Source organism: Triturus cristatus, chromosome 4_1, assembly GCF_964204655.1.
Source record: "Triturus cristatus chromosome 4_1, aTriCri1.1, whole genome shotgun sequence".
Lineage (NCBI taxonomy): Eukaryota > Metazoa > Chordata > Amphibia > Caudata > Salamandridae > Triturus > Triturus cristatus.
Genome location: NC_140585.1, coordinates 452,755,447 through 452,783,380, shown reverse-complemented (window position 1 = coordinate 452,783,380; position 27,934 = coordinate 452,755,447). Strand labels below are relative to the sequence as shown.

General features: G+C 42.8%; 1 protein-coding gene across 1 annotated transcript in view; it reads left to right on the top strand.

The window, feature by feature from the left end:
• Positions 1-27,934, top strand: part of VWF (von Willebrand factor) — a 1,048,714-nt gene that overhangs the window by 980,547 nt on the left and 40,233 nt on the right. The window contains exons 47-49 of the mRNA XM_085652611.1: positions 13,387-13,503; positions 16,240-16,338; positions 24,112-24,240. Coding sequence (XP_085508737.1) covers positions 13,387-13,503; positions 16,240-16,338; positions 24,112-24,240 — 345 coding nt within the window. The remainder of the gene's footprint in view (positions 1-13,386; positions 13,504-16,239; positions 16,339-24,111; positions 24,241-27,934) is intronic.

Genomic DNA, 27,934 nt, shown 5'->3' with positions numbered 1-27,934 from the left:
CCCTCTGGGAGTCCAGCCAGAGTCCTTGAGGGGTTGACAAGTTACTCGGAAAGGGAAGAGTCCAGTCCGCAGGCTGATTGCTGTGTCATTGTTTTGCAAACAATATATGGCGGTCCATGTCGAGGTGCAAGGTTAGTGTCGCAGGGCGTATCTGGAAGGTGTTATTCCAGGGCATGATGCTGAGGGCAGAACCAAGCAGAAAGGGGCCATATGGTGGAGATGAATGCTACTGCTTCCTACTTACCATGAAGACAGAGTCATCCTAATCTTCGGCCTCTGACATTTCATGTTTCTCACATGTGGGTGGTGGTGTTTGGTCTGCAGCACTGTGTGACACTGACACATCAGGGGCCGGAGATGTGGATGTAGAAGTAGCAGCAGCATTCATTTGCGCAATGTCTTGTGGCATCACTCCCATGATGAGGATCTGTAGGGCATGGAAGATCACATCTACAGCTTTCTCGTGTGCAGCCGTGGTAGCCATTCTTTTCGCCTGCATCTGCTCCATGTTCTCCATGACCCTCCTTATGTTTCCCCAATCACGGATGACATCGCTGTAGCCACTCTGACTAGACAGTTGTTCTTGTCTCCGAGTCATGACTCCAGCAACGCCAGCCATGGATTGTTGGAGGGCATGGGGCGGACTGTGAGTGTCCATTAATGGAGTGTAAGTGGTCCCTGATGGGACTTAGACACCCATGTATGGCATCTAGTTTGGCTGCCATGAGTTCGAACCCCACTCGCACCTGTTCAGCCAGCTCCTTCTGGCAGTCTAACACATGGCGTTGGAACGCCATGTGTTCTTCAGTGACGTGCTGGGAGCCAGACGTGGTTGTGGGTGATTCCTGCTGTGGGGTCTGTGCAGTGGGTTGGCTCACCTCGATGGTGCTGGGCTGACCTGCTACTGGAGGTGGGGTGCGGAGGGTGTCCATGAACCGTTGGAGTTCGTTTAGGTCAATGTCCTGGGGGTTGTCTCCATCACCACTGACGTGATGTAGGGTCTGCTCTGCAGGAGGTGTTGATTGTCCCTCTGCAATGTAAAGGGGAGATGCAGTTTCACAGTGCGTTCCATGTATGTTGACGCATTGGCGAAGTTTACATACAGACTGCATGACAATGTACATTGTGAGTGTCTGTGAGGAGATGCCTATTTGATGCGGGACAGTGGACATTTTTACTGCATCACGGATGTGAGGTTGTACTCGTACATTGTCATCTCACAGTTTCCTGCTATGCCAGATGTGATTGGCCATTTTGGACACACATGCGGCACCAGTTGTGTCCTGTGTTCTGTTGTGAAAGTGCTGCAGTTTGTACCACATTGTTGTCAATGTTGAGGTGCTCTTATCCTTATGTGTGTGTGCTGCATTGTGGGTGAGTCACCTCTGCAGTTATGATTTGGCTGTCCCTCATCCCTTTCAGGCGGTGTGCCTTTGACTTCTGTGCTTCTACAGTGCTGAGATGTAGCAAACTTGGGTGAATTGGGCTCTTGGTCGAGTTGTGACTCGGGCATGGTTTGTCCGCAGGTGTGGTTGACGTCAGGGGTTGTTTGTGCATGTGGATGTGTCAGAGTGTGACCTGCTCCTTTCCGGATGTGGTCTACACTCAGCCACCTCAGTGTTGTGGCGTGCACAATGTCATGATGATTGGACTGCAGCCATGCTAATCGTTATGTGGTGTCACTTACAGTGTCAGTGTGGCTCACAAATACACATCTTTGCTGGGTTTCGCACGTGTGCATGTGCTGGTGGTGAGATTGGTGATGTGTGGGGTGGGACCCCTTTGGGGACATAGGGTATGGGGGCCTTCTTGGTGTTTGTATATGTGCTGCAGTGTGCCACGGGGATCAGGGTCATGATCCAGAGTCATTGTGGGTGTGCTCTACTTAATTGTGCATGTGTGCCATTGTGCCCATCTCCCTCCGTCCCCCCAGTCCCTGGTCAGTACTCACCGTGTTGATGTTGTGTCAGGTCATGCTGAGCAGTGTCCGGATCCCCAACTCCTGGCACCGTATCCTGACTGATGACTGTTGCCACCATTTTCTCCATGTCATCCAGCTCCTGGTGTACCGCTGGACCCCCACCTCCAATGAGCGTTGCTGCTTTCATGTTGGCATCGAGTTTCTTCTTGGTTTTGCCCTTCACGTCATTCCAGCGCCTCTTGACCTCTTCCATTGTTCTCCTCAACGCTGCAACTGCATTAACATGGTCCAAGATGGTCTGCTATATTTGCGTCTTTGTTGCCAATGACACTTTGGAGGTGACGAACAGTTGTTGGTAGTGTTCTATCACCTATGTAACGATGATCCTGTTTTCCTGCGGGCTGAACTGCGTCTTCCTCTTCTCCTTGGCCTTCCCCGACCCCGAGGTTCCTTGCTGGTAGTCTGTGGGGCTTGTGGGCTTCGCATTGTCCTCTGCACTCGGTCCGGGTGCATCCATGGTGCTACGCAGTTTTTTTTTTGTGCCTTTTTTTTGTTCTGCTTTTATAGTGCATTTTACCACATGACGCGTGGGAATTGCAGGCCTGTCGCTGGTTATTGCATTGCGATTGGCCACATCACAACTTTTTTCGCGTTCATGTTTCGTGTTTTTCAGTGTTGCGTTAATTTTAACACGATCATTTGGCACGTTATCATCAGACTATCGCATGTTACCGCCGTGTTGAGAATACAACGTTGACACAGCGTTATTTTCCCGCGATAGACTGCGATATGCAAAGTTGCGTTAGGCTAATTTTGCGATAATTATCACACGTTCTTGAGAATATCCCCCTATGTTTTTTTCTGCAAAGCAAAGGTTTATTGAAAACAGTAAGTAAAACACTGGCCTACACTATTTGATAGTAAAAAAAGAAAATACATATATTTAGTTATGTAAAGGAACAAAAGGTGTTGAATAAAATTAGCTCTTTTTTCCAAAAAATCATATTCTGACTAAAGAAATTAGCGAATGTTGAAGCTACTGAAAGCAAACCAGAGTTAGCAGTCGGCCCTGATTCTGAAAGGCTCGGGGTGATTCGTCAAGCGGGGGCCGAGAAAAAAGGGGGGTCCCAAAACGCGTTTTCCCCATGCATTTTTCCATAGGACCTTTAGACACAGCTACAGCCCGAACGGCTGAACAGAGTTACTTGAAATTTGGCAGAGAGGTAGCCATAAGGTCAAGGAAGTGCGTTTTGCAGGTCTGGTGTAAATCAGTCCAGTATTTCCTGAGAAAATAGCATTTAAAAGCATATCAATATCTATACGCGCGCACCGTGCGCGCACTGTGCGCGCACCCTGCCGTGCGCGGGTGCAATTCTGATTGGTTGTTAGATGTCGGTAAACATTCGAATCGGTCGAAACCAGGAAGTGTCGGCCGCCATTTTGTCTCTCGCAGTCTGAGGGGGTGAAAAAAAAAGGTGGAGAACGTGAAAAGGGGGCAGAGTGGACAGTTCCTGACCCCCTAGCCTTGGTCAGGGGGTCACAGAAGGACCACCAAGGGAGAAAAATTATTATTATTATTTTTTTTAAATCGCGAGGTGCGCGCACGGCACGCACTACGACCCGTGGGAGCTCGGTGCGCAAAGCGCACCGAGGCCCCACAGCGCGCACACGCTGCGCGAAGTGCACCGTGCGCGCACGGTGCGCGCACCTCGCTATTTTAAAAAAAAATAATAATTTCACGGTGCGCGCATGGTAAAACCAGATGGAAAAACCAGAAAAAAAAATTTAATAAATAAATAACTTAGCATTTAAAAAAACGTACAAATTCACTGAAAAAACCATAGGTTTCACACACGTTATAGTTACGAATTAGCATTTAAAAAACCTTGCAAATTCACTTAAATAACCATAGGTTTCACACATGTTATAGTTAGCTGGACATCTCACTCGTAAAAAAACAATGAAATTCCCCCGTTATAGTTAGTGCAGGCAACTATAACTCACGCGACCGCAATCTTCTGCTGATGATGTCAGATATTTCATCACTGATGACATATGTGTCTTTATGAAAAAGAAATATTTGTAATATATGTATAGCTAAAGATTAATGGAAGAAGACATGGGTAAATAAGTGTTTAAATACAGTCATGTAATATCTGACGTCATCAGCAGAGGATTGCGGTCGCGTGAGTTATAGTTGCCTGCACTAACTATAACGGGGGAATTTCAATGGTTTTTTACGAGTGAAATGTCCAGCTAACTATAACATGTGTGAAACCTATGGTTTTTTTAAGTGAATATATATATATATATAATATATATATATATATATATATAATACTAACAAGTAAATACGCATTAACCGCAGCTAATCTCAGAGATATTTGAAACTTCTCCTTCTGTGTTCAGCTGCCTGTGGCAGCTCCGCCAAGTGGAACGCATCAGGGATTAGACTAATGCATTTTATTGCTTGTGCCTACATATCTGCACTAGAATGCATTAGTCATGCATTACGTTGAACCCTCCACTTCAGATGAGTAGCGGCTACTGTATGCTACATCACCAGACTATGCGTGCACCTTAAAATGAAAGATAAATGCAAGTAAAGTAATCAATAGGAAATGTATGCTTACACTATGAGGTCTCATTGGTTAATGCTATTACTGCAGATATCTGTTTCTGATTGTGTCACCTGAGACAAACAAAATGTAATCATGGTTGATGTGGGGGGACACTTAGGGGCATATTATCAAGAACGGCGTTAAAATTATCGCTGCTTTAGCCGCAGGAAACTGCCGCTAAAGTGGCGATAATGGGCTTGATAACATGACCCTGTATTCCCATAGCAGCCCAGGGTCTGGTGTGAACATGGGCTTCTATTGGAATTCTCTGCGGCATATTATCAAACCCATTATCGCCGCTTTAGCGGCAGTTTCCTGCCGCTAAAGTGGCGATAGTTTTAACGCCTTTCTTGATAATATGCCCCTTAGTAACCCTACATTTCAATGGTTTTGAAGCAGTTTCAAGAAATTTTAAGAGCTTCTTCTTCTTGCTCAAAAGGGTGTCATTTCTAATATTTATCTCTTTCCATGCACTTTATTGCTTGGCTTTGCTTGCAAGAAAGTCACTCCAAGTCTCACACATGTGGTTGTCGAATGTCACTCATAAGCACACTGAAACCATGAAAATGTCACACATATGCAATCTGAAAATTTTGCAGATATGCAGTGGCCCCTGAAAGCAATTTTTATGATAAAACAGTAATGCCAGACATACCAGAACTACTTGCCAGGAATCAGGCTCTTTTACTGTTTAATCATATTCACACTTTTCACAGTTTGCAATATTTACTATGTTTAGCCACATTTCCTGGAAGGCATATTTTCTGTGCAAACGTTTAAATACAATTTTATGCAAGAATCTTCAACCTATATTTGTGGATGTTTTTATCTGGCAAATCCTTAAATATCTGATGTATTTCTTATTAGGTTCTTCTTAATTTTGCAAACTTCTGGGCAGGGAAAAGCCATTGACCTGTTTGTTAGTAACTCTGCATCAGCCGTCACAATGAATTAGTGAACATCAGGACTTCAGTAATTCGAACCCTTGCATGCAAACAAGCTGTTTTCAAAGTGAAACGAAATGTGTAATTTGAAAGCACTTATGTGAAACACTGGGTTTGCTTGATACCTTCAGCGCCTGAATCTGGAGAGGCTGCTGGGCTGATGAGAAGCAGAGGAGTGAATTAAGGGATTATGATTGATGACCCTTTCTATTACCTTGACATTGCATGATGCCTTGGTCGCGATCATGCAGCGTTTGTACCATCATGGCTTGGGATCATGAAAAGGGAAACTAAATATGCAATATCTAAACATGCCCCATTGCTGGCACCACATGATGGATTACATGTCAGCTTGTTAAACAAATATTGAAGTGGAGGACACTAATTGCACTTTAAACGTGTGTTTGGTTTCTGCCTTCCTCTTCCTGTATTGTAGCGGCGTTTAGTAGATATGGATGATGGTAAGCTTGACTTCCTCTGAATGTTGAACCGAGATGTGCCAATGAGATAACAGAAATTAGTATACTTAATTTGTAAAAGTGGAATCTCAAGCTGTGCTATATTTAGCGCTCCTAGAATTTCATTGGATGTCTGGGATTTATCACATGGCTAAAACTTTTCTCAGGTATAAATAATCTGACCGATTACAAAGACTATGGTGACTCCACGTTACTGATTTAGTAGTGGGAGAACATGCTAATTGCTTTTCCTTCTGTAAGAAACATGATGATTGGGAAAATTACGCGAAACACTTTTCGCCAGTCTGCGTGCAAATTAAATTAACAAAAGTCTAGTGAGATACTGCCTCGAGGTTGGTTTGAAAAGACCAAAACGCTTCAGCTTCATGGTAACTACAAGATTTATTCTGCTGGAACCAGCCTCTTGCAGGTAAAAATTACACGAAATAGCTTCAACTGAAGGAAACAAAAATATAAAAATATGTAGAACCCAGCAATTGGGATATACGTGACATTTTGAAAAAAAAAGTGAATGCTATATATTAACTGATATCAACTAGTCTGCCACGTTTGCCCTCCTATTGATATTCGGTTTGGTGTATCATTTAAAGTCGTTAAGTCTACACTAGTTGTTTTCACAAAGAGCCTTTGCCATTGGGCCAATATTCAGGTTGCTCGCATTGCATTCTTCTCTGCATCAGCAAATCTAACCTAGCAGGACCTCGTGGAGAAGGTGTCCAGCCTCTTGGAGCCCTTGCCTTGCCCCACTGAAAGATCCGAGCTCCAAATAATTGACCAAGTCCAAAAATAGAAATCTTCACCAGCCAAAGGCACAAAGAATATCCTGCCTGTGAGTAACCTTCTCTGGGTGTGAAATTCAAATTTCTCATGCTCTGATCTTTCCCACCAAAATTCAACTGCTTCACTGAGCTCTTGTCTAGTGATCTGTCCAATAAAGTAAAGCTTTTTTTAGCCATAGCCTGCTGCCTTGCCCCACTGAAGATTTTGTACTTCCATTTCAGATACTACGTCCAAAGTTAAAACTTTTCACTGGAACACACCTGGTCCCTGTATTCAACCCATGCTGTATCGCTGTCGGCCTTAATTTGACTTTATTCCAGTCAAGCACAAATAGATGACCATGGTTGGCTTTTACCACCTTTGGGCACCATTTTGAACCATAAAATAACAACATTTATAACTTTTGGGCTCATTACGATGGCGTAACGATCGCCACCGCCGGGCCAGCGGTGGCGATCGTTACGCATCGTAAGGAGAATTACCCACGCCATATTATGATGGCGGGGTGTATCGTGGCGGACTGAAAGTCCGTCTGCCGCTTTTCCGCCAGCAGCCAATCATCACGATTGCCTGCCGGGCGGAGCAGGGGCTCTAATAAGGTGGCAGTGCCTAGCAGGCACCGCCAGCCTTATTAGGGTGGCGAGTTTCAAAGGCCTGGAAAGGCTGGCAGGAATTGTGTTTGGGGGCCCATTGCCGGCCCCCATTGTGTCTGGTGGAGGTGGGGTGCACTTGGGGGAATACCTATGGTACCCCCCTACAATGTGCTGCACCAAGTGGCAGGCACCGTGTGGTACCTGCCATGTGGTGCAGCGAAATCCCTGGCATGCAATTTTAACATCGCGGCGGGTGCTCTCTGTCAGTAGCACCCGCTGCAATGTTTAACCGCAGAATGCGACCACAGCATCCTGATTCGCAGTGCTGGTCCGCCGCATGTCTGGCGGCCAGTCCCAACACCGAGGGGATGGCGGGTGGACTCAGGACCGCCCGCCATCCTAATAAGCTCCTTCGTTTCTACTTATTAGAATTTTGTCCTTTTGGAGTCCTTTTATATATTAAAGTATACTCTATTTTTCTAAATTCGTTTTGAATATTTCTTTTGTTGTGGTTACATTTTATTATTGTTTGAGTACACCATACTTTACACTTGGCCTCTAAATTATGCCTGACTGGATAGGTACACTTAGAGATTTTTGTGGTTCACCCTGACAAGGATTGTTATTTGAGGAGGGTTCTCAACCCCCCAAACTAATACTTGAATTTCTTACACAGTCTATATCCAATATAGGGACAGGGAGGGCCTGCTTAAATATATACATATTTCCTGCTGGGTAACACGCTGGGGATAGGAGATAGTGGTCCTCCAAATGCCACACAAGATTCTCAAAGGGCAAGTCATCCTTGCAAATCAGTTACCACCTCTACTCAGGGGTAGGTCACTGATCAGTCATTATCATCTGCAGTTGCTCTCACTAACCACTGATACATACCTTTGCGACTTGTAAATATGGTGGAGACGTTTAAATCCCTCCTTGTTTCCATTGGAAAAGTTCACAAAAGAACTTTTAAGTGTTGAAAAAACTTTGCTGGTTCATACATGGTCCTTAAACTGAAAAAAAGCCTTTTTGCAATGCAGTTGGTGATTTTGCTGATCAACGGCTTTGTTATTGCGAAAGGGCTTTGTACCTCAGGCCCTAAATCATTGGCAATCTCTGGACTATGCTTCTTACGATTTTCCAATAAAGAAACAGTGGGTTACCAAAATGCTGTAGGACTGTGCTGCACTTAAACCCAGAATATAAACCTCATAATATAAGTGATGGACTTTATCAATTGGTTTCATGATTCCTTGAGGATCCAAATCAATTTGAACCTTCAATATTTCTAAAGAAGTTTTTATGAGGTAGATTTGTATGCAATACATCTAAATAGGATGTGATGTAGTGCCTAAAACAGTGACTGGCTTCTAGCCGCTGTACTGCGAGCATCCCTGCAACTGATTCAAAGAAAAGAATAAAAAAACACAACAGTTTGTTGTATTGCCATTTATAAAGTTTCAGCTGTGTGGAAAGCATGATTCAATGCAAATCATTTGAACAACATTTCAAGTCATATAGGGGTAAAACCTTACCCTCCCTCCGTTCCATGGTCATGGGCAGGGGCAGTTAGCAGTAAACAGCCATTCCATGCTGAACACAAACAGGCAACAGGACCATTGAAACTTGCAAAATGCTGTCATTGTGAAATGTCTTTCATCCTAATTAGTGACCACAAGGATATCATCTGCATTTTAGAAGGCAATGTGAACATTGGCAAAGCGATTAGTGGCTTTATTGTGCTCATGCCTGCAAACTTAATTCGTACGTGTCAATGTTTGCATGGCTTACCACAATAAAAATGACATATTGACTTGGCTAATAGTTGTTTTGTTTTAAGCATTCTGATTGTGTGCTCGTCTGTGTGTGTGTGTAAACATATATGTATACATGTTTGTGGGCCTGGCAGACTCTGCAAGGTAACCCCAAACATATTGCCTTCACCTCTTCCGTCTTGCTGAATTCAGTTTTGTTGGTACTATGACTCAGTGCACTTTACCACTGCTTATCATTGTTAAGGTGTTTGTACCCTCTCTCCCTAAAACATATTTTAATTGATTTACAACTGATTAGCATATTTATTTACATAAAAGTCCCTAGTAAAGTGGTATGCCACATCCCCAGTACAGTAAAAGCTACTTGTGGGCCTGCAACACTTAATGTGCCACCCACTTAAGTAACCATTTAAAGCATGTCTCATTGCAGCCTGTATGCAGTTATAAACTGCCAATTCAACTTCACAAAATAAAAACATTTCCAAGCCTAAAACTCTCTTTTTAAGTCCGCCCTAGGGTAGGCCCTAAACAGCCCACAGGGCAGGGTGTTGTGTAATTAAAAGGTCAGACATGTACTTTTAGGTTTCACATGTCCTGGTAGTGAAAAACATCTAGATTTGTTTTTCACTACTGTGGGGCCTCCCCCTCCCATGGGATAGCGCTGGGTTACCATATTACATTTATTAAGTGATAACCTTTGTTTGGGAGCAGGTAAGAATGTCATGTTTGGTGTCTAAGGTATTGTAATTTAAAATCCTCTTTAGTGGTAAAGTCGCATTTTAAGTCACAACTCTGAAAATGGCACTTTTAGAAAGTTGGCATTTTCTTTTCCTAGCAATTTGATGCCTGTGACTGAGTCACATGACTAGGCAGAGTTGCCAGTTGCCATTTGTGTATTCCTCCCAGCCAGCCACATAATAGAGGGCCTGGATGTTGGCAGGATGTGCCGTTCTGACTTGAAGGGAGTGGATGAGTTGTCGCTTTTCACACTTGTGCTTCAAAGGCACTGCCTCCTCTCACCAACGAAGAACTTTACACTAGCCTATTGTGTTCCAGACAGACTAGGACCAGGGCAGGGAGGCTAGAAATTCCAGACACTTTTTGGGGGGAAATATTTCAGAAGTTTTTCCACTTCAAAGCTGGCACCAGGTATAAAAATAGGACCCTAAAACCCACTCTTGAGTGCACTCATAGACCTGTGGATTTTACAGAAGTAGAACTGCCCAGCTGACCTGCTCCACTGGACCCGCCTGGACCTTGCAACAGAACCTGCTTGCGATCTGCCCTGCAGTCTGAAAAGGAAGACTGGACCTGCTCCATTCATCCCAGGCTGAAGTTACTCAAAGAGTCAGCTGACTTGCATCCTGTTCTATGCTACAGAGACAAAGCAAGCTCCAGAGGACTCCCTGCAGCTGCCCAGCTGACCTGCTTCACAGGACCTGCCTGGACCTTCAACTGGACTTGCATGAGCCCTCCTGGCCTCTGCTGAAGTGATTTACTGGTCCCCAGGTCCTGGGCACTTGGCTGGCAGCAGAGAGAGCACCTCCTCGCTTACTGGAAGGCTCCACCCAAACCACGTGACGCGAAGCCCCGCAAAACCTTGCCACACAACTGCAAGCTTCATTTGAACAAATGCTAGGTGATGCAAAGCCTTGCAAACCAACGTCATACAGACCATAAACCAAGGACATAAGGTACAATCATCAGTGGGCCAAATTTGATCCTGTGCCCAGCATCCGTTCCATTGTGGGAGGCCTGAACTTATAACTTTGTCCTGGTTCAGCGTAACCTGATAGCTTCAGCTGGCACATTGCGCCATTTGGCACTACTTTTACCTAAATCTTCAAAATTGCATATCACCAGTTCTACCGATTGGATTTTTGTTGTTTCTTTTTTTTTAAAAAACATCTTTTTTATTGAGCTTTCGAAATCAAACCAATGTCAGTCTCAACTTGCACTGTTGAGCATACCATTTTACATTAATGCAGGATTTTTGTCATTTTGGTCTCATATAGTTTATTAAGATTTACTCTAGTTTTATAAACTGGGTGTGGGATTTTTCTTGTCTTATGTTTCTATTTTATTACTGTTTAAGTATTACATAATATCTATCATTGCTGGTAAGTTAAGCCTCGCTGCTTTAGTTCCAGTCTACCAGAGGGTCAAGCACGGGTTAATTTTGTAACTTTTTGTGGTTCACCCTGACAAGGATTGCGGCTGTTACTTGAGCAGGTCTCACACACACTTCAAACAACCAGCAGCGGTCCGTGGAGGGAGTTCCGTGGGGTGGAAAGGTGGGGCGGGGGAGGGGCAGGGTGGGGGGTACTAAACACCGGAATATGGATAATTGGAGGTAAGTAAACAATTAAATAAATAAAACGAATTTCGTAGCGCGCGCTGCACCGCATTTTGTGATGCAGGGCGCGCTACAAAATTAGTTTTATTTATTTAATTGTTTACTTACCTCCAATTATACATTTTCCGGTGTTTAGTACCCTCCACCCTGCCCCTCCTCCGCCCCGCCTTTCCGCCCCACGGAACTCCCTCCACAGACCGCTGCTGCAAACAACAGTACCAATTTCTCACACTAGTTAATTGATTTGCATAAGATGACTGACTAAGAGCTTAGTGCAGATAAAATATAAAATAATACAAAAAAGGATTGCATTCTGTATATTTTGTGTGTTTGAAATAAAATAAGTTGTTATAATACAGTGTACTAGTGTGAAGTAAAAAAGTTTCTCATGCATTTGAATGCAAGCACTCCATAGGAGTAGGCACCAGGACATTTAGCCTGCCACTTGCCTGTGGCCTCCAGTTCCTTCTTCTTCCAGACTGATCCAGTGACACCGCTGCTGCCCTGGGTTTACCACCTGGGTTTTCCCGCCCAGGTTTTCATTCTCACCGTTCTTACCACCAAAAAAATCCCCACCCACCCCAGGACCTACTTAATGCAGGTCGCAGTGTGTCAGCGAGCAGTAGGCACGCCACTGGAGCACCAAATGCAAGTCCATCTGCACCCATCCACGCCTCGATCCATGCCTCGACTGAGCCCAGTGCCATGACCCCTGGCCCTCCTGACACTACAACAAACACTGCCACTGCACCGACTCACGCTCCATGGTAGGATCTTTCACCTGCACCTACTGCCACTTCACCTGCCACAACACACAGACCATCCTACCAACCAGTCCCACCACAAACACACCACAGACACCACCTGAATAAAAACACCTACTGCATGGGCCCTTCTCAACACACTCACTATGCAAGCATTCCACCCAATTATAGGACCTCATTGACACCCTCACACCTGACAGCATCTTCCTCACTGAGACTTGGATCAAACCCACATCCGCCCCAAACATTGCCACAGTAATCCCTGATGGATATAAAATCTCTCACCAGGACCGCATCAATAAGCTGAGAGGAGGAACAACCATCATCCACAAAGAGATATTACAGTGCACCACCATCACCAAAACAAAAACACCACCACCCCATGGAAGATCTCACTTTCAAACTGTACACAGACAATAAGATAACCATCAGAGGCACACTCACATTACGACCTGAGGCCTGCACTACAGCTTCTGCAACACAATCGCAGACTTCATTGCGCCCCTAGCCTTAGACTCCAAGGGCTACATCTTCCTTGGTGATCTAAATTTCCACATCAACAACCCTAACGACAATAACACCACACACCTCCTCGCAATATGAGCAGCCTCAGATTGATGCAGATCATCCACAATCCTTGACACACGCTCTAGCAACCGTGTCAAATACAACCAAGTCACAGAATTCACATGGATCAATCACTCCATCATCCACTTCAGCATCTCCAGCACCCGTGCCACCAGTAAGGACACCTCCTACAGGGCAGAATTCAAGACCTCCCTCAACCTCTACCATATACTGCTGAGGGCAACAAAGAAGACAGCCCTGGGCTACGGCAATGCCCTCTATGTAAGAAATTGCCCACACACCTTCTACAGACACCTTGCAAAATACTTATACATCCTTTCTTTACAAACTCAAAACTGACCCAGATTGCAAACATGGGCCATGTTTGTAGCTTTCTAATTCACTAAGTAGGAGTCACTTTTATTTTGGTGCCTGGGCTTATATTTTGTTCCAGTCCAGCCTTTGGTACTGCCCCTCTCAATCTCTTTTCCATAGTCATATGCAGTTCTATAAATGTGCTTAGCATCAAGTAATATTTACACAATATGAAGCAACTATTAATCAAACATATGATTGTCTTTTTCAGGGCGGAGAAACGTTAATGATAGATCAGTGCACCAGATGTCAATGCAACACTGAAAAAGACAAAATGTTGAAGTTCAGACTCATGTGTGGTACAACTACTTGCGAACCTTGCCCAGAGGTGAGTAATTAGTATGTGTTTGCATATTCTTTTTGATATATTTAAAATAACTAAAATAACTTCAGTAAGAGTCATATTATGTTGTGAATGGGCTACGTACAAGTATCATTTACTAGTGCCTCATCGTTTTCCAGCTTCTTATGATTGTAAGTCATCACATACCACATTGTTGTTTGTGTCAGTTTATTGAAAACTGTCCAACTGCCTGCCCTCTTTCGTTTTCAGAATCACCACAGCAAACACTCCTCAATTGTATTCCCACACAGATATTTCAGGCAGTCTGCTGTCTAATAACGTCAGCCGAATATAATATAAACACCCAAACATTGACACACAAGAGAGGTTTAAGGCATGCAGTGAATAGTATTACTATTCTGCAGACATTTAGGGGCATATTTACAACAGAATGAAGAAGCATGGCGTTAAGCCAACATTGCTAACGCCATGCTTCTCCATTCTGAAAATGCAGGGATGGGCCTATTCGCAAGAATGCGGTGCACCCTTGCATTTCCCCTAGCGCTGGCGTGGAGTTCAGCTGCCTAGCGCCAATGCAGGAACCCTTGCACCATAGTACAAAGGTGTCTGTGTTAGGGGAAATGATTGTTTATGTGCAAGAAGGTCTCCCTTCCTGCACATAAGAAATCATTCATGGTGTTTTGAAACTTCTGTGTGTGCTCCTTAATGCATAGAAGTTGCAAAACGTCAATTTTGTTTTTTGATTGTTAATGTGCAGGAAGGGTCAACTTCCTGCACATAAAGAGTCATGGGCAATTTGCTGTTTCTATGTGTGCTGCAAACATGGAAGCAGCAAAACGAGGAGAAATAAAGCATTTTTCCTTGTTTCACCTGTTCAAGTCCAGGTTTTCCCTGGTCTTAATTTTGGAGCTGCCTCCTATTGACGCCACCCTTGGAAATAGGGGGCAGCGTCAAAATCAATCGGTGTTGCAGTGGAACGCCCACTGCAACACCCATTGCCCACCCCTTTCACGCTAAGTACAGTGTGAAAGGGTGCCTTATTTACAAGGCAGCGTTAAACCACGTTAAGTGGCTTAACCCTGCCTTTTAAATAAGGTGATGCCCCTATCGTCAACACAACGACACTTTTAGTGATGTTGTGTTGGCCATAGGGGCTTGTAAATATGTTTATTATATAGGCTTGCAAATATGCCCCTCAGTACCCATGCCTTTACTCCACAGACTTTACTCCTCGAGACTTTACTCCGCGCTTTCATTTAAAATAATGAACTCCTCACATTTTTTCTGGTGGTGGTGGGGTCGTCGGTGAGCGAGAGGATGAATTGGGTGTCATCTGCATAGGAAATAATGTTGAGACCGTGGGATCTGATGATGTTGGCCAGCGGGGTCGTATTTGTGTTGAAGACTGTGGGGCTAATGGATGAGCCCTGGGAGAAACCACAGGTGATCTCCTTGGGTTTGGTGGCAAAAGGTGGGAGGTAGATCTTCTCGGTTCTTCCAGTGAGGAAGGAGGGGATCCAGCTGAGCACATCCCCATGGATGCCAATGTGGTGGAGCCTTTTGATCAGCATGTGGAGGGGTACAGTGTCCAAGGCTGCTGAGAGGTCAAGGAGGATCAGAACTGCTGTCATTGGTTACTGCGATCAGGGCGGTTTTAGTTCTGTGGTTGCTGCCGAAGCCAGATTGGGAGGTGTTGGGCATATATATATATGTGTGTGTATATATATATATAGATATATGTATATATATATATATATACATATATCTATATATATATATATGTTATAACTGCAGTAAATGTATTATATACACTAAAAATCTATTTCCTATGTAAATGAGATTCTAACTATCTAACAACAATGTTTATCCGCAGTGGTGTAATTGCATACATTTGGGAAATTTTCATAACAAGTTTAACATGAAATTTCCCAAAATCCCACTAATCACACCAAAGTTTGCCCTGGGCTCCTAATTGCTTCATCACAACCACCAATAATACCAGTACCAAACAACCAATACAACACATCACCATTACATACACTACTGCCATCACCACCGTATATTACCAGGGCCACATCACCACCAATACCACCTCCCACACCAACCACTTATACCACACCATGAAATCCCCCACCAATTCCTCCACAAATACTACCACCATCAGCAATATCACCAGCTCCAAAACCATCACGCCAGAAATTATTCATAACACCAACTAAAACACCACTAGCAATACCACCAATCCAACAACTAAACCACCCCCCCCAGCAATACCAATACTACCTCCCATACCACACACAACCAGTACCACCAATGCCACTATCAATACTACCGCCACCCATATCAATAACAAACCACAACACCACTACCATAACCATCTCTACCACACACTGGCAATACCTAATAAAGTGCTATTGCGAGGCTGTTAATGTTTAAGCCAAAAGCATATTAAAAGGGTCAAGGTTGTGAATATGCATTATAAGTAATAAAATACACCCAAAGTGGTATCATAAAGATATTGCAAGTCACTGCGGAGTTTCATAACCTTACAAATAAACTTCTCCATGAATATCCTCATAGCCTTTGTAGGGGTATAGTTATGTCAGCCTATATAGTTTTTGCTATCCTAAAGCAGCACATTTGCTGTAATACCTTTGGTAATTGCCAAGGAAAAGTGTTCACACAGCACTGACAGACACTGTGTCTCTGTCAACATCTCATGTTGAACCAACATTTCTGTACTATATGATCTTGTTGCAGAACTACAGGCCAGAAAAGCTCAACGGATCGTGCTGCGGACGATGCGTGCCAACCGCGTGTGCCATCAGGCTGAAGGATGGACGCGTGGTTAATTTGAAGGTCAGTGTCCACCATGGTAATAACGTTTGAAAACAAGGTGTAAACCTAATCCACATTTCTAAACCCAGCATCTGCTGCCCACATTTATGTCCTTCTTGAAACAGATAAAACTCAGATGTCATAATAACCTCACCACCCGAGAGATATTACTCATTTTTCTTCACCTGGACTAGTTTAGAAATAGTTGAAATGCTTTCAGCAGGAAATGAGATTTTTCCTAAGAAGCCATTACACAATGTTTTGGATCTAAATGCCTCTCATGTCACAGGTTCCTGTGCCAGTTTATAACCGAGGGTCTGAACAAACCTTTATTTTGTACTATTCGCTTGAAGTGATTCATGGCCAACAATAGGTGGGACAATGCAGGCCACTCTCCAATATTCATGCTCGACTGATTTCTTTCTGACTAGCTGTGCATAAGGGTTGAATTTAAATTAAGACTGGATATTCTCATTGGGATGTCTGTCCAGAATGTTTCTAAACAAGTTGTGTGTTTTTTAGGTCTCGCCTACACACATATTTAGTAGTTCTACCAGCCTCATGTAGTAAAAAAGCATACATAAAACAACATTCCTTTTCGTTCTATTATTTATCAGTTTTATGTTTTACTGACTTTAGTGTGTTCAAAATATATCTTCAGTTTACAATCCATTAAAGCCAGTACTACATTTCCTTTGAACCAATGAGAATTACAGTTTTCTGTGACTTGCTGAAACGAGTGCCCATACCTGTCCTCGATTAACTTGCTGCTAACAGGCACTGTACTATTCAAATAACATGATATGTGTTTGTTAATATTTTTTCATTTAACATTTGCTTCGTAGGGATAAGGCTTCCATGTTTAGGGTGTGGCATATTTTATTTTTATTTTTGTGGCATATGCTTGCAAAATATATAAAACATAACCATTGCACCAGCTTGCAAAGGCCAGACCTGCTGACTTTTCCAATGCTTGTTCACTAAGGGATCAAACCTTGATAGTGCAAGAACCTCAATACGACCTGTTTGTTTAGTTTTATGGAGGTTAATGTGAAAAACGTAATAAAACATTCGTTAAAGTTCATTTTCGAAATCTGGCGTAACAAAAGCAACCAAAATATTGTTGTGTTGTATGTCTGTGTCTGCAGGCAAAGACTAGGTTAGCTGTTACCTTTTATTAATCATGATTTAACCTTAATTTAATCACATCATTAGACCAACATCTAAAATCCCCCTCTGGTATTTTTTTTGTTTGGTTGCAAAGGACACGCGAGTAGTAACTGTTTATTATGATCTAGTAATGCCCCTGAGGAGTCTTGATGACATGAGAAACCACAGGGGTGGTTTGTAAATGACCTCAGATTCCAGAGTTGGTTTTACAGAACCACAAATGCATACTTAAATGTTATATATTTTTATAATACACAATAAATCAAATCTATGTTTCTCGCAGTACTGTATTTTCGCAAGAGAATACTTCATAATATTTCAATTTATTTCCGCGTTTCGAAAGCACTGTAGTCATATTTTATTAGAGAGGTTTAACAAGCAACTAAAGTATTTTCCTGTGGAGATATCAGTGAGTTAACGGTTACAAGATAAATCCCACTTTATGGATTTTTGCTATAGCAAAGTATTGTGTGACTCAGCAATAGAGGTTGCAAACCGGAGTTTGAATGTGGGATGTCTTTAATTTACTGCTTAGGAAGCATTGTAGCAGATCGGATGGCCATTGTATGCTGTTTTACTTGTTACTACGTTTCACTGCCTTTTAACAGTGTAATGTAATTAGCAAGTACAAAATAAGAGGAGGCTGGGAGGATTGTGGCGGTTGTGAATTGTCACGATTACCTTCCAATAACACTTATACCTCCCCATTCCCCTCTTTTTCGTACCGGTCATCTGTGTACATCTTTTTCAATGAGGCCATTGTGTTCAGGACCAAGCAGTCTAGGTTCTAGGAATGGCGAGTGATTGAATAATTAGGCAGTAATGACTTAACTTTCAATTTCCAAAGTTTCAACCAAAAATACTGTCTTCTTGTGAGAGAAGCTCCCCCTGCAGCAGCTAAGGACCACAGAAGATCAAATGTGATCTCTGATATGAGGCGGGCCTAATGTTCTGTGATATCCAAGGCAGTAACTGGAGTCTCACCCTCCAATTAAAAAATGATTTAAAGTCCTGGAACATTGTCTGTGAAGAGTTGGAAGTAGTAAAGGAACCTTTGAGTGCCCTTTTTCCCCCTTGCATATTGCATCTCTTCAGAAACTAAAGATGACGAACAAGCCATTTTAACTAAAAGAGAATTAACTTTGTTATTGGCGCAAAATTCTTCCATTTCAGTCATTTTATACAGCTTAAGCAGGAATCTACAAATACCAGACTTGTCCATATCTGTGCACCTCTTTAATAGTGATCATTTTATTGTACGTTGTATGGGTAGAGAATCTTCAGGAAGGGTTTCATACTGGGAATAGAAATCACCAGTGGCGTAGGAATGGGGTGCAGTGGGTGCAGGCCGCCCCAGGTGTCATCACTGAGGGGGTAACAAAATGGCAAAAATATGTGTTTTGAACACATATTTTTGCCATTTTGTCAAGCCGGGGGTGACAAGAAATGTTCCGCACTGGATACCACCTGACCTTGCTACGCCACTGGAAATTATCAGTGACTTCTAATTCTGGTTCCTAAAAGCTCAGTAGCTCCTTAATGTGAGATATACATTCTTGGGGTTTAACCTCTTGCACACAATTGCCTTCCTTTTTTATCAATATCACCATCAGATAAGGGTTTTTGTGCACAATTCATTAGAGGAACATCAACAAAATTGAAAGCATCAGCCACTGCCTCTGAAATCAATCATGACTTGTAATTCAAACATTCAAAGCGGATAGCCGGCTTCTGTAAATAACCAGTTGATGTGCAAAACAGATAAATGAAAGACCCCGATAGGCTCAGTAGGGGTTTTGAGCATTTTTTCTTTTCAAGCACCACAGTCACCTATGGAGAACTTAAATCACTGAACTTACCAGAGAGAAACGTAATACCTTCACATGCTAAGCTAAAGCCGAAGTATGAAGCGGTAGGACGTTATTTCCCCTCATGCCTCAGGCAGGGGTTACAAGTTCAGAAGTTTATGAAAGCTCTCCATCGATCAGGGAGCACAGTAGGAGTTCACGCCGCTGGATAGCATTTCATTGTTACCTCAGGTGATTGAGAGATGTCAATTGAAAGTGTAATAAAGACTCTTTAATTGTGATAAGCCAAGACAAGATAACACAGTGTCAAAAAAATTATAAAATTCGTACATTAATTGGAAATCCTATTAAAAGGGCATTCGCCTCCAAACAGAAACTGTTGCGGGGATTCTGCTCATGCACAGAACTATGCAAAGGAAACCAGGACCTCAGTGAATTGTGGTGTACCAAAAAACTCACCTCAGTACCCAGAACACCTATCCGACTAGCATCAGTGTCTCATTCGTTCTCCGTACTACAGCGAAGCTACCAATGATTAGACAACCCAGAACAAGCAACTTAGGGTACTCTCAGGAATGGTGGGAATCACTCTTTCGTTTTTAGTCTCATACCAGTCCACAACGTGAGTAATCAGCGACACAGAAAAGTTTAAAATGTTTATTTTTAACTTCGTGCTCTAAGATGCAGTATTTTGGCTAACATAAGCAGGCAAATGATTAGAAATAAAACAATCAGCATTGTTACAATTCCATAAAACACAAAGGGAGAAATCATGTTATAATGATAGTGGAAACAGGACTTATAGCGCCTTGTGTACCACCCTCCCCTGGCTAGAAGCTAGTTTTATAATAATAGAAGGTCTCTAGGTTTGAATGGGGAACCCCATACCTCCAAGATCAGCTTAGGTGAACCACATCACAGGATCAGCAATGCTCTCTGTAGATGGAAAGGTTTTCTCCAAGTGCCAGCATCATGCATGCAATGCAATATTAAAAGCACCCGAGTTTCAGATATTTGCAGCTGTGTGTGTGTTGTGTCTAGAGCATGGGCCGATCAACCTGAAGCAACAGCATACATTGTTACTTGACCTTGAAGACTTCTGCACACAGTGTACAGACTAAGGTCGCGGTGTAAGGCTAGGGATGTGTAAAACAGACCGTTCTCATGTGAAGAAAAGCAAGCAGTTTAACTTACAATAACAGTTACCTGTAGTGTTGTGTGCAAAAGCAGCCAAGTGGCAAAATGGCATTTAAACTTCTAATACGCTTATGCTAACATAGCAATGTGTGCAAGCAGAACCTTGTTCTTCACTACAAAACAAGCATTGGCAAAGCCAATCAGTCTGGGTTTTCACAAAGCTATTGTTACCTCAAGTAGTTACTAGATGTCCTTTTCGAGTCATAAAGATAGTGTGAAGTTTTTAACAAGACTGCATCCCTTGAGAACTGTACAATAAGTCCTCTCAAGTCATAAGCAACTGCTAAACAAGTCTGTCACAAAGCTGCAATAACTCATGGTGTTACTAAATGTCCCTCTTGAGTAAGATGTCCTTTACAAAGTAGAGGGGGTGAGGCTTCAACATAAAAATGTACATATCCACTTTTATTATTGGAAATCTTTTTTTTAGTGGCACCATATTTATGTCTCAGTAAAATGGCCACTGCCCTATGCTATGGGTTGTGGTAGGTGAAAGCAAATTGCAAGACAATAGATAAAAATGTTCAGTAAAGAGTATAGATAGATAGATAGATAGATAGATAGATAGATAGATAGATAGATAGATAGATAGATAGATAGATAGATAGATAGATAGATAGATAGATAGATAGATAGATAGATAGATAGATAGATAGATAGATAGATAGATAGATAGATAGATAGATAGATAGATAGATAGATTCAAACCTGTATATCCTAAAGTCGCTAGGTCTCTCTTGAGTCAGATGCTAAGTCCTTTCCCAGAGCTGCTGTTTGTCAAGGCATTACTAGAGTTCGCTCAAATCAGATGCAAAAGCTTTGAACTCTTTCTTGAAGCTGGAGTCCCTATAGCTACTGCAGGGCAGATATGCAATGTTTTCACGCAATGCAGGCCAGCAAGCAAAGTTGCTGCGCTGCGTTGCATGAAAGGAAACAACAGAAATGCACCATAAGTTCTAAGATATGATGCATTTCTGCTGTCTCCTAGCGCTACACACAGTGTGCAGCCTAGCTCCAACACAGGAACCCTTGCACCATGGTACAAGGGTGCCTGCAATACAGCCAGGATTGTTTTTGTGCCGTAAAGGACACCTTCCTGCAAAAAACAATCCTTAAAGCTATTTGAGAATGCAGCACGTATAGAATGAGGAAGTAACAAGGAGAAACACATTTTCTCATTGTTCTGCCTGCTTGAGGGAGATGCAGGTTTCTGATGCATTTCAAGGTTTACAAGTCTTTGTAAATCTGGGAATGTGCCAAAATGCATGAGTGGATGCTTGGGAGTGTCTATTCTACACCCATGTAACACCTTCCTAATGCAAGGTAACACAAGGCAGCGATTTGCAAGGTGGCTTTGCTTGGATTTAGTAAATGCAAAAAATGATTTTGTGTCTGAATTGTGCCATAAACGTGGTGTAACACCGATACAAAACCTTAATAAATAAATATGCCCCAGATATCCCTCTCTTGCCAAATGCAAATGCTTTAATAGTCTTTCATGAGGGTGCATTTCCGCAAGACGTTGCTAGGTGCCCCTCACAAATCAAATGCAAAAGCATTTTTATTCTTTTGTAACGTGTAGTTCTAGAAGTTATTTCTAGGTTTCCTTCATAAGTAAAATCCAAAGCACTGAAATCCGTACACAAAGCTGCAGTTCCACTAGTTGTTACTATTTTTTCCTTAAAAGTCAAATGCTAATGCATTGATGGTGAAGATGCAGTTCCACAAGTCATTGATAGGTGCTCCTTAGAAGTCAAATGAAAAATCATTGAAATTTTTACATCAAGCCGGAGTTCAACTATTCATTACTAGGTGCCTATCAAAAGCATTTAAATTCTTTCATGAAGCCGCAGATCCACTGGTCTCCTCTAGATGTTACTATCAATTTAGATGCAAAAGCATTGAAGTTCTTAAATGAATCTTCAGTTCCACTGGGAATTACTTAGTGGCCCTGACAAATCAATAGCAAAAGCAGTGAAATATTTTGATGAAGCTGCAGTTCTACTTGCTGTTAATAGAGGTCCAGCTAAAGTCAGAAGCAAATGCTTCTAATGACCTGTATGGAGCTGACAGTGTATGGCCTTAGTATATATATTTTCTATAGGACTAATTACAGATTTCAACAGATTTCAACAAATTTGTTGATTTTTCTCAAGTTTCCGATCACACCCTTCTATTTATAGGAACTTTAATTCACTGGTATATACAAGTAAATTAAGATATTATATTTAGATGTTTATGTTTCGGTGGGTGTAAGCTTTGTCTTTAATTTGAGAGGAGTGATCTCTGCATAATGACTTGTGCGGGTACAACACTCCGATAGGGAAGATTCAGTTTCACAAATAGTTACTTGAGGGCCCTGTAATAATAACAATAGGGTTTGATAATGATACAATGATACACAGAAAGAAACAAGGCAATGAAGATATTTATCAAAGTTACAGAAAAGCATTTATTTAGTTATTATTATTATCAAAAAACGACCTAAAATATTCATACTTTCATATTCAAATCCATCAATCTCACTCTCATTCAGACAAAATGTTTACAAATTTACAATGTGTGCAATAATGAATTAGTGCATGAATGTTATAAATGTGATCAGAACAAAACAATGTGGCACAAATTCAGAAGACTGGTAGTGTTTCTACGACCAGTCTTCTGAATTTGTGCCACATTGTTTTGTTCTGATCAAATTTGTAACATTCATGTGCTAATTCATTATTGCATACACTGTAAATTTTTAAACTTTTTGTCTGAATGAGAGTGAGATTGATGGATATGAATGTGAAAGTATGAATATTTTAGGTCGCTTTTTTTATAGCAATCATTTTTATTGATTTTCATAACAACAGTATCATTGCACACGTGTAATCATACAATATTTAGGTCGCTTTTTGATAATAATAACTAAATAAATGCTTTTCTGTATCTTTGATAAATATCTTCGTTGCCTTGGTTCTTTCTGTTTATCATTGTCTCATTATCAAACCCTATTGTTATTATTAGTAGGTTGCCTTAAACATGCACATTGACTCACTGTATCATGATACATTCTTGCCGTGGTTAAATGAAGATAACCAGATTTTCATAGGTGGGGTGTCCACTATCGCTCCCTCACCCAGATTAACTGCCCAGAGGAGCTGTCTGCCTTTTGGCCTGGCAGATGACATTCCTTCCCTGTGCTGCCCATCAGGCCTCTGGTTACCTGCCTTGAATATACCAGAGAAAGGTTGTGGAGTGAGCACTGCAGTCAAGTCTCAGCAGTTTTTCAGTGGTCAACAGTTTCCTTTATTTTTGATGCCATTTGATTCAGGTGAACTAAAGCTAACCATCTTTTAACACAGTGCATATATCTTGGAGCTCTTTGGGGAATGTTGCACTCTATACGTGGCTACCAATAAAAACAAGTAATGCTTCCCTCAAAAAAAATTCAGGTTTGGAATTCTAACATTCTCAGATCTCCACAAAGGTTTACATTTTGTTAGTGCATTCTTCTTCATTCGATGAAAAAGTGGTTGGATCTATTTTTCATTTCGGTAATACCGAAACATATAGATAAAAGGCACATTTGGCCATCCATTTGTTAATATGACTGTAAAATTTACTCTTTTCGTAGCCGGGTGAAACAATCCAAGATGGATGTGACAGCCACTACTGTAGAGTTAATGAAAGAGGGGAGTTTACCTGGGAAAAGAAAACAACAGGTTGTCCACCCTTTGATCGCGAGAAATGCCTGGCAGATGGGGTAAGTGTTACAAATACCGCTGAGATGTAGGAAATTAACATTTATTTTTCATATCATGCATTAATGCCTGCTGAATACATTTGTGGATAGAGTTCTTGGCATTCCTATTTTTAGTAATGTGAGAAAGATTAGGCTTAGCTTCATGCATGCAGTAGTTTATTCTCACAGTGGTCTACTGCTGCCTGCCAAGAATGTCTTGCTGTTTGTGCTTCAGTGAGCTTCTGTGGAGTAAAGTGGTAAGCACCAACATAGCATATGGTATTGAACTTACATCTAATAAAAAGTAGTATTGGGTATTTCATGTATTTATTTATTTATACAAATTCGGTTCCTATTGTGCTGTTATAAAAAGTATTTGCCCTTTCACCTTAAGTGAATACAGGGAATTTGTGTGGGAGGTTTTAATTTACAATCTCGATTTTTTGTGCGAGACTCGACCAGGCTTATATTTTAAATTGAAAAATTAATTCATTTTTTAAGAGGGAATCTGTTTGAGGTCGAAATTTGTATAACAAATTAAGTTGTTTTTTAATGTTACTTCAGGACCAACACGAGATGAATATTTAACTAGCCCCGCTGCGATAATGTCGGGATACCTTATCTAGCCTCTTCAGTATGCAAGGTGATATAAAGATCATCTCATATACGCCGACACCCAGCTGATCCTCTCCCTCTCCAAGGTCCCCACCACCACCAAATCCAACCTTCACGAAGGATTGAAGGCCATCGCCGAATGGATGATGAACAGCCGTCTGAAACTGAACTCGGACAAGACAGGGGTCCTCATCATCGGATCCACCCCCTCCACCTGGGACGACTCATGGTGGCCGCCTGCACTGGGAGCAGCTCCGACCCCACTGACCATGCACGCAACCTGGGAGTCATCCTGGACTCAGCGTTGGCAATGACCCAGCAAGTAAACACCGTCTCCTCCTCCTGCTTCAACACCCTCCGGATTCTCCGCAAGATCTACAGATGGATCCCCACCGGAACAATAAGGACGGTCACCCAGGCCCTCGTCAGCAGCAGGCTGGACTACGGCAACACTCTCTACGCAGGAACCTCAGCCAAACATCCAGAAACAACTACATTGCATACAGAACACCTCTGCACGCCTCATCCTCGACATCCCCCACCACAGCCACATCACAGCCCACCGGAAAGACCTGCACTGGCTCCCCGTCAACAAGATAATCACCTTCAAGCTCCTCACCCATGCTCACAAAGCACTCCATAACATCGGACCAGCGTACCTCAACGAACGACTCACCTTCTAAACCCCGAACTGCCAGCTTCCCTCCGCTGACCTCACCCTCGCCACCATCCCCCGCATCCGGCGAGTGACCGCCGGCAGCAGATCATTCTCCAACCTTGCCGCAAAAACCAGGAACACCCCATCCGCCTGCGACAGACACAGGACCTGCTGGCCTTCAGGAGACTCCTCAAGACCTGGCTGTTCGAGCAGTAGCAGCACCCTCCCAGCACCTTGAGACCCTCACAGGTGAGTAATGCCCTTTACAAATTGATTGATTGATTGATTGAAAAAGGAGAAAGGAAGACAGTGGAATCAATGCCTTGAAGTTCTAAGATGTAGGTGATCAATGCCGCTGTACATATGAAGGCAATAAACAAACATGCAGACAGGTCCAATGGACGATAAAAACACAAGAGGCTATGTTGGGATGAGAATGTACCCTGCCTTATGTACAGTTGTGACCCCTGCCCTGAGTGCCCGAAATGTATATACCTGTGATCCTGGATTTTAGTTTTTGGTTAAACCATAACTAAAATTCCAAAGCTCTTGTTGACTGAGGCCCAGTGTTTGACAATGATCAGTTCTGGGCCTTGATCTGAACTGGGAGGGGAGCACCAAGCGCCCCCTCAGAGCAAGAGAGCACTACAGTCCCTGTCATGGGTTTCATAAGTGGAACTCGGTGGTGAAGCTAAGTGTTAGTGAAATTATAGTAGCTGGCCATTTTAACTGGGAGAAATAAATGTGCACCTGCAGGCCCATTCATCTAAAAAGGTCCACTGCTCACAGTGAAGCCAGGATCTCATATAGGGTGGGAGGGTGTGTGTGTGTGTGTGTGCGCATGTGTGTGTGTGTGTGTGTGTGTGTGTGCGCGTGTGTGTGCGTGTGTGTGTGTGTGTGCGTGTGTGCGCTGGGATTGCTAGTGTACCATGTGCGAGTGATACAAGCCTGAGAGTTCCATTCTGGAAATTCACAGGATAGATCAGAGTACAAGATGGAGGAGTGGCTGCTTTCCCCAGTAAGCAAGTGTGCATTAGTGGTATCTCCTAGAATTGGGGGAGACACCAGAAGCTATAGTGAAGAAAGAGGATACAGGCTATCTTTAGAAGAGCCAGGGCCCTTCCTGTTACATTGGTCAGTCTTCTGTTAGAAAGATGGCAGAGGGGCAGGGTGACGCCTGCAGTATCTGTTGTTATGGAAATCTGTCCTTTGAAGGGGCACAGATTCTTGTCTCTCTTCCTAATCTCTTTGAGAGGAGGATGCTGCCGGCTCACTCCTCTTTGTACTTCTGTGGCAGGTCCTCCACATGGAGACTGTCCTGCTGGGTAGAGCTGCATTGCAGAAAAAAGCCAGGTCAGGGAAGTAGTCTAGTCCCCACAGAGGAAAGAGGAACTGGCCCAAACTGCTTCCAAGGAAGGAGACGTGGAGTACACATCTTCTGTCTGTGACATCCGTATCAAGATGGGAGATAAAAATCTAGCATTGTTTATTGTTGTAGTCTCTTTTACCAAGATGAGGGTGCTCCATAGAGTACTCATGGAGTACTATGCTGCCAGGTGCTGGTTTTGCACTTACAGTCAACCCCCCCAAAGACAAGGGAACGTTAGTTGGAATCCGATCTGTAGGAGGAAATACTGGACTGCCCTGGTGGCAAAGACATCCTGCTTGTGAACAAGGGAAGGAAGTGTCAGCCGTCTTAAAAAACCCTCATTCACGTGAAAATCATAGGTGCGGTATATCTTGGTTTTCCGCTAGGAGTATTACGTGAAAAGCATCATAATCGTGTCTTTTGGTATACTTTCCTCCACCTGGAGGGAGACCAACTGGTATTCACAGTAGTGATCAGAGATGGCGAGGATGAGAGTGGGGTGCGTTTAAAATTACATCCATCTATCAGAGCTAGATTTTATTATGTTCATGATGCGGTAAGGCTTAAAAAGAAGGGTGGTGTGTGAAATAGAAGAGTTACTGTTCTATAGCACCTGTTTAAAAAGCGTGAGTGGTCGACATGTTTCAGCCCTCTAGTGCCCTGTAGGGTCACTGGGCTTTCTTTAGGACCAAGTGGTAGCACATTTACTATTTCGTAATCTGCGCAGGTAAGTAATGCACTTACCCTTCCTCTTTCATGTGCTTAATAGCACTGTGACTTGTTATAGGTGAGTCGTACCTGTAACGTTTTGATTTGCAAGTCAGCTCCGTCGGGGACGGGTGGAGAGAGACTCTCTCTCTGAGACGTCTGTTCAGCGACTGGTGCTGGCTCCATGTGCCATGCCGGCAGATGGAGCCAGCACAAATGGAGGTAATTTTAAACGCACCTCACTCTGAAACATTTCTGACCAACTGATTACCATGGAAAGGTATCCATTCGGTCATTTCAACTCAGTTTTGACTGGCATTTAGAGACTATGAGTCAGTCGGAGCTGAATCGTACAGGTCTATGGA